Raw genomic sequence first — 14023 nt, 5'->3', positions numbered from 1 at the left:
TTGTTATGTATATTTTATAACACATAAAATATATGTGTATGTATCTAAATGAAGTACTCCCCTAACATTTCATGCCTATCTTTTAAAATTGAATTATAGTGGTTTAGACACAAGTCTGTTTCTCTGTCTAAAGGAATTAGATCACTTAATTAATCACTCTAGAGACAAGAACTCTTGCTTAATCCTAACTGTTACCTCCAGGGCCTAGAATACTCACTGTCTGACTTTTAGTTACCAGGGAGGGCATTTTATAACCTGGCTTTTCCAAGTATTGTTATTTCATATATTTTAAGTACCATTTTCAACCAAGGCAATGCATAGAAAAAGCTCTAAAACTTCTGAAATACACACTGCAAAAAACTTTATCACATATCAAGAGTTGGAGTTCAGAAAATGTGGCTACAGAACTCTAGACCTTCAACAAATGTTTGTCATGAGACTTGAGAAGACAAAAAGATAAACATTACATCCCAGCATGTAAGTCCAATAATAACTTACACGGAGTGAGACAAGTACAGAATGATATATGTACTTAAGAAGTATGTCAACTAAGCCATTATTCAAGTAGCTAACTAAATAATTCCTACCACTTTTCTCCAAGCAGCTTTTAACAAAGCCATTGTATTTCAATCTCAATCTAAAGGTAAGCAGTTGCCTAGAATACCCATTCACTGCTCATACAAAACAAAAGCTACCTTTTGGAGACTTTACTGGCATTCCTGAATAATATGCATAGTCATTTTTTAAACCTCAATTTACACTATTAAACTCTATGTTACTAATAGGCTAGCTTGGATGTTTACACCAAGGAAAGTTGCCTTTTTTCCATTCGCGGGGCCGATCCCACCCCATGTCCCTCAGTTTAAATTCAGTTAAAACAATTCAAGAAGCCAGCTAATTAAATTCTAAACTCTGTGTAGTTACACAGACAAAACCATACTTCAGCGCTAGAGAAAAGGTTATCTCTAAAGGCTGTGCGTTAAAAGTTGTCAGGGGTCGCGAGCCGCTTACTTTTCTTAAAAAGAACAGACCACACCCAAGTTGAGTCCGGTGCACCTTACTGGTCGGAAAGGCGCGCAGGGTGGGAGGGAACAAAAGGCAAGATTAACATCTTGGGTAATGGGGGGTGGGCTGGTGGTGGAAGGAAATAATCCATAAAGTTTGAGTTCCGAAACTTTTTAGGGTGTGGGGGTTAAAAAGGGAGCCGTTTAGGTTAGGTCTAAACTTCGGGAAGAAAAGAGTAAGTGGTCTGGAGAAAAAGCAAATAAAAAATTGCGAGCAGGCTTCCGAGTTCCAGCGTCCACAGCGGGGGCCGTTAGACCAAGCCGGAGAGCGGGTGTGTTTTTTTCCTCTTCCCGCCTGCCGAGATGCAAGTCCACTCCTTTTCCCTCATTTTCACCCCGTCCGGGCCCAATGACTGCGCCCACCACGGAGCCGGATGGAAAGCCGCTGCACCCTACGGAGGGTCCCCTCCGCCCCACCTTTCCCGCCTGGCTGGAGGCTGGGGCCCGGGCCGTCACGTGTCCTGGCAGCCGCCAAGTGAGGCCGCTTTTGCGACGCAGTGACAGCCAAATGGTGCGACAGGAGGAGTTTCCAGCCGCGGCCACTGCGCCCCGCTCGGATAGACTTGAGGCGGCTCCTGGCGTCGCCCTAAGGGAGCGACGGAGTGAACAAGAGTCCGGCGCCGGAGGGCGGCGGCGGCGGCGGCCGGGCAGCGAGGGGGAGTCCGCTACGAGAGCCCGCGCTCCCCGCCGCTCTCCATGAACCGGGCGAAATAAGCCGCGCCTCCACCAGGGGCTGCGCCTCCATGAACCCCTAGTTTTGTTTTGTTTTTTCTTTCTCTCCCCGCTCCTCACCCCCCTCCCCGGGTCCCGTCCCGCCTTCTCCCTTCCCAAGCGGCGGTCGCGTCCAGGTGCGGAGTCCAGAGCTGAGTGCAATGGCGTCCAACCCCGAACAGGGGGAGATACTGCTCACGGAGCTCCAGGTAAGGGCCGCAACTCGTGTGCGAGGCACTGGCGGAAGAGAGAGGGAACAAGTCTGGCGCGGGGTCGGGGCCCGGTGGAAGCCTCGCGGCCGCCGCGCCCCTAACCCGCTAAGTGCGGAAACTTGGGGATGTCACTCTGGAGCCGCTTCCTTCGGGAGCCGGCCCCTCTCGCGCCTAGAGCCCTGGATTGCCACAGCTTTAATTATCTACCAAAGGGACCCCGTCTTTGCTTGCAGCCCGAGTCAGCTCTCTCCGGGTCCCCAGAGCGGCCAGCTCACTGTCCCCTCCCTGGGCGTCCGAGCCGCGGGCTGAAGCCCCAGGCCCCCTCCCTCCGCCAGGCCGAGCCGGGCCCCGCCCCGCCTTTCGCTTGTACACCGCAGCTCTAACTTCTTTGAATGACTCCGAAGCTATTTTCTTCTCTCCCCTGCCTCTAAGACTTCGCACAAAGAGCGCCCCCATAACTTCCAGCCCCTAAACAAGTGGGGTTTTTTTGTTGTTTTTGTTTTTTAACGTGTCTCTCTAAATGCTTAACGAGCCCTGCTTAGGTAACTGCATTTTTTCCCCTTCTAATTTGAAGGCTACCATTTTTTTTTTTTTAACCAAGTGATATATGTGGTCTCCCCTATCAGCTGCTTTCCCCTTCTCGGTAACTCCGTGCTCAGATTCGTAAGCTTAGATGCTGATGCTTTTAAGACTTTCATTTTCCCTCCCGTTTGAACACCAGAGAAAAAGCTCCAGAAGTTGTTTACAAATGAGAAAGCAGCCGACTAAGGGAAAATTCTGGACACTGCATGCCTGCAGAAAATGAACGCAAATTGGGTCCCTTAATTAGTTAAATCCATATTGGATAGCAATATTACTGTTTCCCATCTCCAGCTAAATATTTGATGATGTAGGCACGATTTTTTTGTTTTTAGGTCTCTATGATGTACTAGGATACCTATGCAACCCTGTTGGGTATATTTTTCATTACTTTGGAGTTTTCCAGAGATGTTTACATTTGGATTAAAATTTCGTGCCTGTTTTTTGCTTTTACTTAGTTTGTTTTAATGTGGTCTTCCATAAGAGAAGAAAAAATAGCATTTCTTTATATGCATTCGTCAGTTAATATTTTTAAAGACTGAGTTTGGACAGGGATTGATTCTTTATGTCAAAATTAAGTATTGCAGCTGCTTCTAAATTTTTTGCCTTTCAAATCTATTTTTCTATAGCTCCCTACAATAAGCTTGGTTTATTGTGCATGATGTAAGCTTGAATGTATTGTTATAATACTTAATATTTTCTTCACAAAAATAGAGATTCCAACAAGGTATACCAATGCACTGTTGCAAATTTGGAGTCTTTTGGAAATGCAAAGCTGAATTTTGTGTTGAGCATGTATACCATTTTAATTGCTCTTAGCCTTTTATAAGGAGGTCATACCTCACACTACATTTGCTAAATGAATGATATTTGTTGTTTTATTAATTTACATGAGCATTTAAAATAAAGTTTGTTTGAAGCACAATCAGAAATGCGTTTCATTGCCTAGTCTTGAGATGTGAAAATCATACTCTGATTCTGAAAAAGCCTTGAAAATGACGGGAGCATTGGTTTTGAATGGGGTGACTTCAGAATTATAAAGTATTTGGCATCTTTGTATTTTATAGAAAGTTGACATAAAAGATTGACTTTGACACTGGACCTAAAAACATTTTTATGTGTATTAAAATACAGCATTTGTGAACTTTTAATAAGATCAGTTTTGACAATAACAAGGAAGCAAGTTGTAGAAATAGTTTTAAATATGACTAAAAAATGGGACCAAAGTAAGGAAACAACTAAAGTTAGACTTTTAAATAACATAAAATGTAATCCTCTCCAGAAAAAGAATAGTTTTTGTTAAATGTTACCTTATAGGTTGTCATATATATATCCAGGGCATTTTTCTTAGTGTATTTAATAACAGTTCTAGTAACAGCTATTGCATTTGAACTTTATCATGTTTATTAAAGTAATTGAGAATATTATTTATATTAGCACTTAACATAAATGGTGATAAAATTTGCCTCACCAAGCATATCTAGCTATTCAAACATTTTATTATTTCATTGGGTCAAGAAACTAGAATATAGTAACCAAATATTTATCAAATTTGCTAGTAGAATCAGTTTTTAAAAATCTAAGTTTGAAATTATTTAGATTAAAAAATTGTGTAGTATAGTTATTAATCCTTTTCTGCCAAACTCTTCTAAGTATTTAAATAATAATTTACATTGCAAGTTTTAAGACGTGTTTAGTTGCTAAAAACTATTACTTTGCCATATCTTGTCTCAGGAATACTTGTTTCACTGTGAAAGTTACATGTTACCTACTTATAATGAAATTGATATTTGTTTAGAAATATATCCAACATTTTTAAATCATTTTCAAATTATATTGCAGAATTTGAAATATTTAACTACTTGAGCTGGAATTGGATTATTAATAACTTTGGCTGTGGAAAGACAAAACAAAGAAAATCTAAAACCACAGTACTTTATTTTGTTTATTACTATAATATTTCTGTGGAGTAATATTTAAAGTACACACAAACTGAAGGCTAGAGACTTCAAAGTGTAAGGAAGAATATTTGCTGTAGTAAAAATTAAAATAGGCTATTTAAAAATATAAAATTAGTTGACAATTTCTAATTTTTATCTTTTATAATAAACTTCTTCGTTCCTGTTCTCATTTATTTGAAATGTAGTGGGAAACTTAATGAGATACTTTTGTGAAGCCACAGAAATTAAAGTTTATTTTAAAGGAAACTGGATTAATGAAAACTATACAAAGAACCTCAAACTGAAAATGTTGGCTCATTTGGTAAATGCAGACCCAAATGTTGAGTAACATACTGATAAAGTTACCCTGTCCATTAATGGAGATTCATCTTCATAAAAATGCCTGATAAAGTGTTGGGAATATAAAATTCCATTCTCAGCAGAATTTATTCATGTAGAGGTGACTAGCTCAAGTGAAAGCTTGAAGTAGTTAGCCTTAAATTATAGGGATTCATTTCAGAAAACACTGAGTGAGTACCTACTAAAACTATATTGAAGTATATAAAGATGACAATATGTGGTTTTCACTTTCTAGAAGAGAGTAGAAATAACATTTGTTGATTATTTGTTGTATGTCAGGCATTGTACTTGGTACCCTATACACCTTATTTATAACAATCCAATAAAGTGCGTGGGTGTTATTTTCATTTTACAAATCAAGAAATTAAGTTCAGGGATGTTCAGCAAATTGTTCATGATCCTTTGTAAGGCTGACTTTGCCACTAGACTATTCTTTAAGCTGCCACAGTTCTGTGGACCCATGAATGTTTTGCATTCCAATGTGGTAGATATGTAAACTTTCTAAAAAGTGGCCAAAAATGTAATTAACCAGCATTAACTTTAGTATAAAATTTATATTTCTTGTTAGGTTCCTCTATAACAAGAAAAAATGATTTCCACATTCTATTTGGTAGTTTATAATTTAGCAGTGTTTTTATTACTGTGAATAAGGTGGGATATTCTATAAAGAATTACAGTATCAATACCCTTTTTGTAGGTTTTCTTCATTTAAAAATTATTCTTTCTGATGAAAGTTGTTAAATGTTTGCATTAAACCTTCCATAATATTTTATATTTCTCTGTAGACAATCCATAACATAAACCTTGCTTAAAAAATTTAAGCTGATAAATAATCAAGCTTTGTGTTTCTCATTGATGGTCTCCATTTGTTACCTAGAATGAGAAATGGCTTGGCTGTTCTAAGAAAGTTGATTATAATCATTGACAAAAGAAAATTACTTCATCATCTTTAATTTACATTTTTAATCTCTTGTCTCAAAAATATTCCCTTGACAAGTTCAAAATAGATTTCTGCACTAGTTATATTACTGTATTTTGCCGTGTATAATGCGCACCTTTTTGCCCAAATGTTTGAGGGAAAAATAAGACTGCGCATTATACATGGGTATAATGATTACATGCCATGGGTATAATTCCATGTATAATGCACACAAATAATGGGTACACATTATATACAGAAGCGCATTATACATGGCACAATACGGTATAGCTACATATATAGCACATTATTTTATCTGTTTGATGGAAGATTAGAAGATGGCATCTAATTTTGCAGTGATACTAGAAAGGGAGAGGTCTGTTTGTTGGGAGGATTAAAATTTTAGGGCAGGTTGGAGGAATGAGAAAGGCAGAATAGATAAAATAAATTTTACAGGGTTTTTTTGAATTATAAAAGTGATACATGGTCATTGTAGAAAATTTGGAAAATGTACAAAAGCACAAAAGAGACAGAGATGTGCTTCCTCATAGTTCTCTGAGATAACTGACAAACTTTTCCAACTTGTAAGCCCCATGGTATTTGAGTCTGTTTCCTCTTTTCCTCCCCTTTTAATTGAGACATATTTAATATACCACATTGTGTAATTTTAAGGGGTTCAATATATTGAATTTTTCTTCCCTTTATCTCATTTTACTTATTAAAATTTTTAAAGCGAAATGAGGTTCATAGAGTTTTAATATAGAAATAACCATAGGTTGAAAAACATTTTTGCCACTAGTTCTAGATAAGTGGCTCTAATTACCTTTATTAACATTATTTTTAAATCTCAAAATATTTAATTTTGAGCCAATACTTCGAGATACAGTTTAGAAAAGTGGTGAGTACAGTATGTACTTAGTAATAGGTAATGATATATAGCATTGACTCTGAACGATAGATTAGTACAATGTGGTTTTCAGCTTAGATTTGATTGATATTCTTAAAAGAAATCTGCATACCTTATTGAATACGACATACTTTAAATAAATTGCCAACTTTTAATTGGCTACCTAGGTAAGCATCTCTGTACTGAAACTAGTGTTAGAGAGCGATGGCTCTAAAATGGATCATGTTTTTCTGTCATTTCTTATCAATATAATAGAGATTAATTCTATTCTCCTGCAACTCCTGCTATTCATATTTTATCAATGTTTTAAAATATATAGGTAGGGACACCTTCTAAGCATTCTCTGTTTACCCCAGGGCTTTGAATCTGATTCTTTGAGTTCTTTTCTGTTTTTCAAAGTTAGCAACAATTAATCTTCGTGCCTTTTATAAGTGTATTCCTTTGTGTTATATTTTTAAACAAATGGGAAAAGTGGAGTAGTAGTTTATGGAGATGAAAATAATGTTGCTTCCAGAAACATATACATGATATTTGAATGGAATAGTTAATTCTGCATAACTTTTTAGGGAAATGTGTTGAACAATTGTCTACTCTAATCAAAAACTAATTTTACTCTTAACTACAGTATAAAAAAATCATATGACATTGAATATGATTAATTTTTGATATACAGCAGAGTTTAAACTTGGCAGCAAAGTTAGAAAGTTGAAAACTAGTTAAAAGCTTTAAAAAGATACTGTAAAGTTTTGAATGGGAAAGCTAATGAAAGTAACTTCTAATATCTTGGAAAAGCAGAATAGAGAGCATTTATTTTGGTACATGTTTAGTTCCTCTTAATTATATCGAATGAAATATTATTTGAAACTAGCTCTATTGTCACCGTTTTTCACAATCTCACAGAAATTACATTTGAGTAACATGTACATAAATATCTTCTGTTAAAAATAAGGAATAAGCACAGGAGCAGTTGATAGTAAATACCTTAGAAGGTACGTGTTAGTGTCACATTATAAAAGGGAATTGATACATAAGAATTACATAATATATAACATTACTAGGATTTATCTATTTTAGAAACTTAGCAGTGATTACTTTTTCTAATTGGTTAAGACATTTTACCTCCCTGGCTCACAAAGACCTTATTTATTGGAAAATTGTTATGGCAGCATTTGGATTTTATTTTAGATTATAGGAGACCTATTTTCTACCTAGTACATGTGTGGATAACATATCTTTAAATATTCGTCATATTTTTTTCCCTTTCCTATAGTTACCCTTAATGATTCTCTGCAGAGGTGCTTCTGCCTGTTTCAGAATTTTCACTGGACAAATTTCATTAAATTTTTGGATTTTTTTCTTTTATTAACCTTAGGTACACTGCATTGGATTAATCGTTATCTATCACTGTCTGTCATTGTAATAAGCACCCATGGACTACCACTCACTCCCCACCTTCCCCCCAAAACTAGGAACTTAACCTACATATGGTTTTTCTCTTTTCCATCTCCCCACCTTCTTGTCAGTCAGGGTAATCATCATCTTAAATTCTGGGCTCATTGTCTTACTTTGTATATTTTTGTTGGATATATAATTCTAAAAGATACATCTTTTATTTTAGTTGTTTTTATATAGTTGTATTGAACATAATCTCTCCAGATCTGCTTTTTCACCTATTGCTGATTTATCTATATTGCATATTGCTAAAGTCTCTCATTTTAATTCCTGTATTATAGTTAGTAAAATATTCACTAACGCTCTCCTTGTTGGTCACTTGGATATTTTATCCACTCACTCTCCATTGTTGGGCATTAGTTGTTTTCTGTTTTTGTAATTGTGAACGGAGCTACTGTGGACATTCTGTGTACTTTTTTATTGTATGTATCTGTTTCTATGGATTGTATACCTAAAGGTAAAAATGCTGCCTCAGAGTGTAGGTTAATGCCCAATTCTAGGAGACGGTGCCCAGCTTAAATGTGGTTGAGCCAGTTTTATATTTATATCAGCAATATATGAAATTAAAAAGGTCCGTTGGTTATCCACCCTCTTAGGCACTTAATATTGCCTTTTAAATTTTACAAACCAGAAGAATGTAATATTGCTCTATCACTGTTGTCTTGATTTGCATTTTCCTGATTACTGATGTAGAACATTTTCTTTTATGTTTACTGGCCTTTTTGTTTTAAGTGAAATTCCTATTCATGTCTCTTGCTGATTTTTCTGTGTTTTTCTCATTAATTTATGAGAGTTCTTTATATTCATGTTAATGTTTTATGTATATTGTGAATATCTTTTCTCAGTTTGTAACTTATCTTTTTACTTTTCTTAGTGAGTTTGTGGGAGGGACAATTTTAAATGTTTTACCTTTATGGCGGATATCAGAATCTTTCACATCACTGTGATCAGCAAGGCTGCACTTAAAATCTATTCTAGACTTGGTATAGAATGGGTAAAGCCACTGAGTTTATTTTCTGTGAATGTAATTATCCGAGTGATTTTCAACTGGTGTGCCACAACATGCACTGCATGAGTATTTAGTCAGGGGCACTGACCTATTTTCCCTTGGATTGTTAGATAAACTGACAACAGCCAACACAATAGCCGTCTGGTGTGAATAAATTAAAATTATACCTATCTCTTTTGGTCAGATCAGCAAAAAATATGTTTTTTTGGTGAGCTGTGTAATTTTAGTACTTAGTTTTTGTGTGCCATGAGATTAAAATGATTGAAAATCATTGTTATCCAAATAAACAACCATAGAAAGTTGTATAAAATATTGCATCATTTAACATAACTAGACACTCATATTAGTTGACTCAAAGAGTGAATTTAGAAACAAATAATGAAAATTCTATATGTAAATAATTCATCAGCTGTTCATTCTTGCCATTCCATATGTCTTCAGTGAAAATGCTTATTACTAATTTTAATATTTTATATTAATATTTTGTTTTTAAATATTTTATTCTTTTATTCTAGTCCTTGGAGGCAATTTATACTGCTTCAGCTTCCTGAAAGTCTCTTGTTTAAATTAAGCTTCATGAACCCTGTACAATATTGGTTACTTTTTATTCATCATATCTATCTTTATTTGCTACTATTGCTTTCTTTTGATAATTCCTTTCTAGTTTAAATGTTCTGCACTTTTTGCCTCTTCTCTAATTCTTCAGATTAACCACCAGAATTAATCACTTTTATCTCAGGGTTATAGGGAATAGAATCACATTTAAATTAACTTAAACAAAAATTGGATTTATTAGAAAGCTACAGGGATATCTTACTTAATTAAGGGTAGGATATATAGCCACATCCCATGAGGATTAAATAGGAAAGTAGAGGCTTTCTTTAGCGGGGCTATATGTTCTCATATCTCTTTGAGCATGCATACTCCTTTACATTTCCTCAATATACTGGTTCTCCTTTCATGTCGTCCCCTGAGTGGCACTCCTAACTTCTGAAATTACATTAATTTACAAGTCCAATGCCCAGAGCTCACTGACTCACTTATTCTGTGCCACAATTCAAAATTTTTGAATGAGAAAAATCTGATTGACACCATTCAGAACATGTCCAGTTCTGTTTGACATGTCCATGGTCCAATCAATTATGGCAATGCAAGAATGGAGTTCTTGTGCCAATATGTGCTAATGTGCTGTAAGGACTCTCCTGTGAGTTAGGGATGGGTCTGTTCTCTGAGAAGGTATAAAGGTATAGGTTAAGAAAGCACTTCTCTGCTTAAACCTTCTTATTGATTACAGGATAAAATATATTAGATATTCCATCATCTGGCCCTTATCAGTCTTTTCAAATTTATCTTCTTATGCATCTTATACTCTGTGATATTAAAACTATTTGCAGTTCTTAGAACTACACTGCTTCTTTATACTTCTGTATCTTTGCACATGCTGTTTCTAATTTTAAGAATACCAATATTAGCCCTGACTGGTGTAGCTCAGTGGATTGAGCGCGGGCTGGGAACCAAAGTGTCCCAGGTTCGATTCCCAGCCAGGGTACATGCCTGGGTTGCAGGCCATAAACCCCAGCAACTGCACATTGATGTTTCTCTCTCTCTCTCTCTCTATCTCTCTATCTCCCTATCTCCCTATCTCCCTATCTCCCTCCCTTCCCTCTCTAAAAATAAATAAATAAAATCTTTAAAAAAAAAAGATTCACTCTGTTTAAAAAAAAAAAAAAAGAATACCAATATTGTTTGCCTGAAAAGCTTTTGCAAAATTGGACATTCCTTAAAATTCTGCTAAGAAAAATATCTCTGTTGACTACATCAATATATTCATATACATAATCAAGCTAAATTTTGCTTAAGATACATTTTTGATAAGTAAATTTAGTAATTGGTTATGTAGTATTTTGATCCAGTGGCATATTAGCTTACTTCCCATGTTGCACCTCCTGTTACTGAATACAAGGTGGGCCTCCCCCAAAAAAACCAGAAATATCTTCTGAAGTGTGGGCCTCTTGTAGTACAGGCTCCCTCTGCCTCCCACCCTTAGGTGAGTGTTCTAAAAGCTGGCATTGTGAGAGGCTGCATTCAGCTTCCGTGAATTTATTTTGAAGATTCTTTAATCATGTTTGCCCATTTTATGATGGGTGATTTACGAGCCCACCTGCCCACACTGTGCTGGAGTGTTCAGCAGTTTTTTGAACAAAAATGGCATGACCCCAGTGCCCACCCTCCCTATTCACCTGATCTTGCCCCAAGTGACTTAAAAAATGGCAGTAGCACTAAAAGACATCAAAATTGACATGTTCAAAGACTGAGCAGTGGGAAAAAAGTCTCGATAGGTGTATTACATCAAATAGGGAGTACTTTGAAGGAAACTGAAAATTTTAAATGTAAGAATAAATACACAATTTTTTATAAATGAATTCTGTTTTGGGGGGATCCACCCTCATCTCATACATCACCCAGTATGGCAATTAATTGTTAAATTATATGTATCCCACTTTCAGAACAGAAAGTATGTCTGACTCATCTTTGACTCTAGCACTTGGCATATGGTTTATGCTTGATTAATGTTTCAATATATAAATGACCGATTTCTATGACTGATTCTATGATGGTTTTATTGCATCTGACTTCCTGGTATTTCTAAAAGTTAGCATTCTGTCTATGGTAGCCAATGCTAGAAATTTGCTTGTCATTTTTTGACTACAGTCTCAGCCTCTTCAGTTGATTCTCCTAATTATTAACTTGAATGAATTACACAGCCACTCTTCAAGTTTGAGCCCTTGTTACATTTGTTTGGATGGTTACAATATCTTATATATTACCTGTATCTCTTCGGTCTCATTTTGTTTTTATTTAGACTATGTACATCACTAGATTCAGAAGTTGTCTCGAGCATTTAGTGATTCTTTACTGCCTGTGACATATAACCAAGGGAACCTTAAATATCAGATCTAAAACAAAAATCTTGCTTTACCAAATCCTAAAAAAAATTTACTAAGTTTCTTTATAAAGTTGACCTTTCCTTTTGTTTTATTTGAGGTTAGCAAGATGGCGGATAATTATTTAGTTTAGTATAGTATAATGATAATTATAGAGAAGGAATTAGTGTTGGTTATAAAAGTAGTCTATACAAAATAAAGAAAACCACGTTGAAAAAATGAATAGTATTATTGATAGTACTAATACTTCATATTTGTGAAGCATTTTTGAGTTATAAGGCACTTTCACATGTCTTATTTCACTTGATTCTTAAAATGACCTTTTAATTAGGAATGGGAGGGATTATTATACCTAATTTACAGTTGTTCGTATTTACTCAGCCAATGGCTGCTCTAACCTAAATCATTATCTTCTCACTTTTGTTCCCTCATTTTAGTATTCCCACAATTCTAGTTTTATTTTCTTCCTTTAGTATACCTAAAAATTTTCTTCCTGTAGTGTACACTAGTGTACCTAGTATACTAGGAAAAATTCTAGTTTTATTTTCTTTAGTATTTAGTGAAGGCTGATATCTTCAAAGCTATGTAAAAAATAAATGCAAAAATATTTTTTTCCAAGTGAATTGAGAATAACTATAAAAGGGAATCTATAATTTGCCACCTAGTTGTGAGTATTCAAGGTAGTACCCAAGTTCTTTGTAGTATTTTTGTAACATAAAATATTGTAGAAGTGTAATGATTTCAGCAGCAGTAGTGTGTAGTTTCTGGAGAGTTTATCATGGTTTAAAGTTTATGTAAAATTTAAAAATCATTTAAAGCTATTTCTTATGAAGTCAAAAGATATTTTCTTATATTTATAAATTCTAAATGAGTTAAAAGAGGCCAATCATGTTACCCAGGATATAGACTTGCAAAGTTAGTATCTTATATGCATGAGATATTTTAGTGCACTGAAACCATATTCATGTTTTATATCTTTTAAAAGGAATAATATCTTTTTCCCTGATGTTAAAGGTTATTCTGCACTTATTTCTAATTTATGATTGTTTGTAGGGATAAAGATCTTATGGTGATAACATGTTTTAAATTTTTTTTAAGTTGTTAAAAAGCCTAAGAATTAACTTCATTTTATATGCCCCTTTCCACTTGAGTATCTAACAACTTTCCAAAACTAATTTATAATAATATTTTAACACTTTTAATGATGGTAGCATTGGGCCTAAATACATTCAGACAGATTTATGAGGAAAAGGATGATCTCTCTTGTTTTTGTTATCTATATTACTTTTATCCTCCTTTGTTGCACATGATTTATTAATGGTAATATTCTCATCACTACCCTAGTTTTCATGGCTATGCTCTTTATTATCTGAGAGCTGTATTTTTACTATGCCTTTCCTCTAAAATAGAGTTAGTCTTATCTTCTAGGGAAGTTAGAAATAACTGTATACAATTAACAAATAACTGAATACATTTCTGGGCTTTGTTTTTCTTGTTGCTCAATATGTGACTTGCTCAAGGCCAGCTCTGTTATCACCAGTGCCTGAACCCAAACCAAACAACAAAACACTACAATTCAGGTTTGACACTACTTCTTTCTAGCCTTGTGACTTAAAAGAGTTCCAATATACGATGTCCAGCTAGATCCTGTACAAGGTAAATGCTTACTTAGCTCTTGGCTGTGGTGTGGTAATATAGTATAACTTGATTCATTATAGGATTACTGTAACCTTTTCTCAGCAAATCTGATGTTTCCATCTTCTGAGAAGCACTTTTAATTCCTTTATTGGTGACTTTAGATTTCCAGTTAGCTATGCTATCAAACGAACTTATTTGTTTAAATTGTGATGCTTTAAAAAAATTTATTTGTGGTATAGGTAGAACAGTTACTGTTTTAACCATTTTCCAATGTACCATTCATGGTA

General features: G+C 35.1%; 1 protein-coding gene across 1 annotated transcript in view; it reads left to right on the top strand.

The window, feature by feature from the left end:
* Positions 1-1589: 1589 nt before the first annotated feature.
* The window catches only part of PKN2 (protein kinase N2), a 115894-nt gene continuing 103460 nt past the window's right edge, over positions 1590-14023 (top strand). Inside the window, exon 1 of the mRNA XM_045835356.1 lies at positions 1590-1984. Within this exon, the coding sequence (XP_045691312.1) occupies positions 1937-1984 (48 nt within the window). The 5' untranslated portion in view covers positions 1590-1936. The remainder of the gene's footprint in view (positions 1985-14023) is intronic.

This window comes from Phyllostomus hastatus, unplaced genomic scaffold, assembly GCF_019186645.2.
Source record: "Phyllostomus hastatus isolate PE091 unplaced genomic scaffold, TTU_PhHast_1.1 phas_contig_209, whole genome shotgun sequence".
Classification (NCBI taxonomy): Eukaryota; Metazoa; Chordata; class Mammalia; order Chiroptera; family Phyllostomidae; genus Phyllostomus; species Phyllostomus hastatus.
The sequence above is the reverse complement of the archived record's forward strand: the minus strand, read 5'-3'. Positions and strand labels throughout refer to the sequence as shown.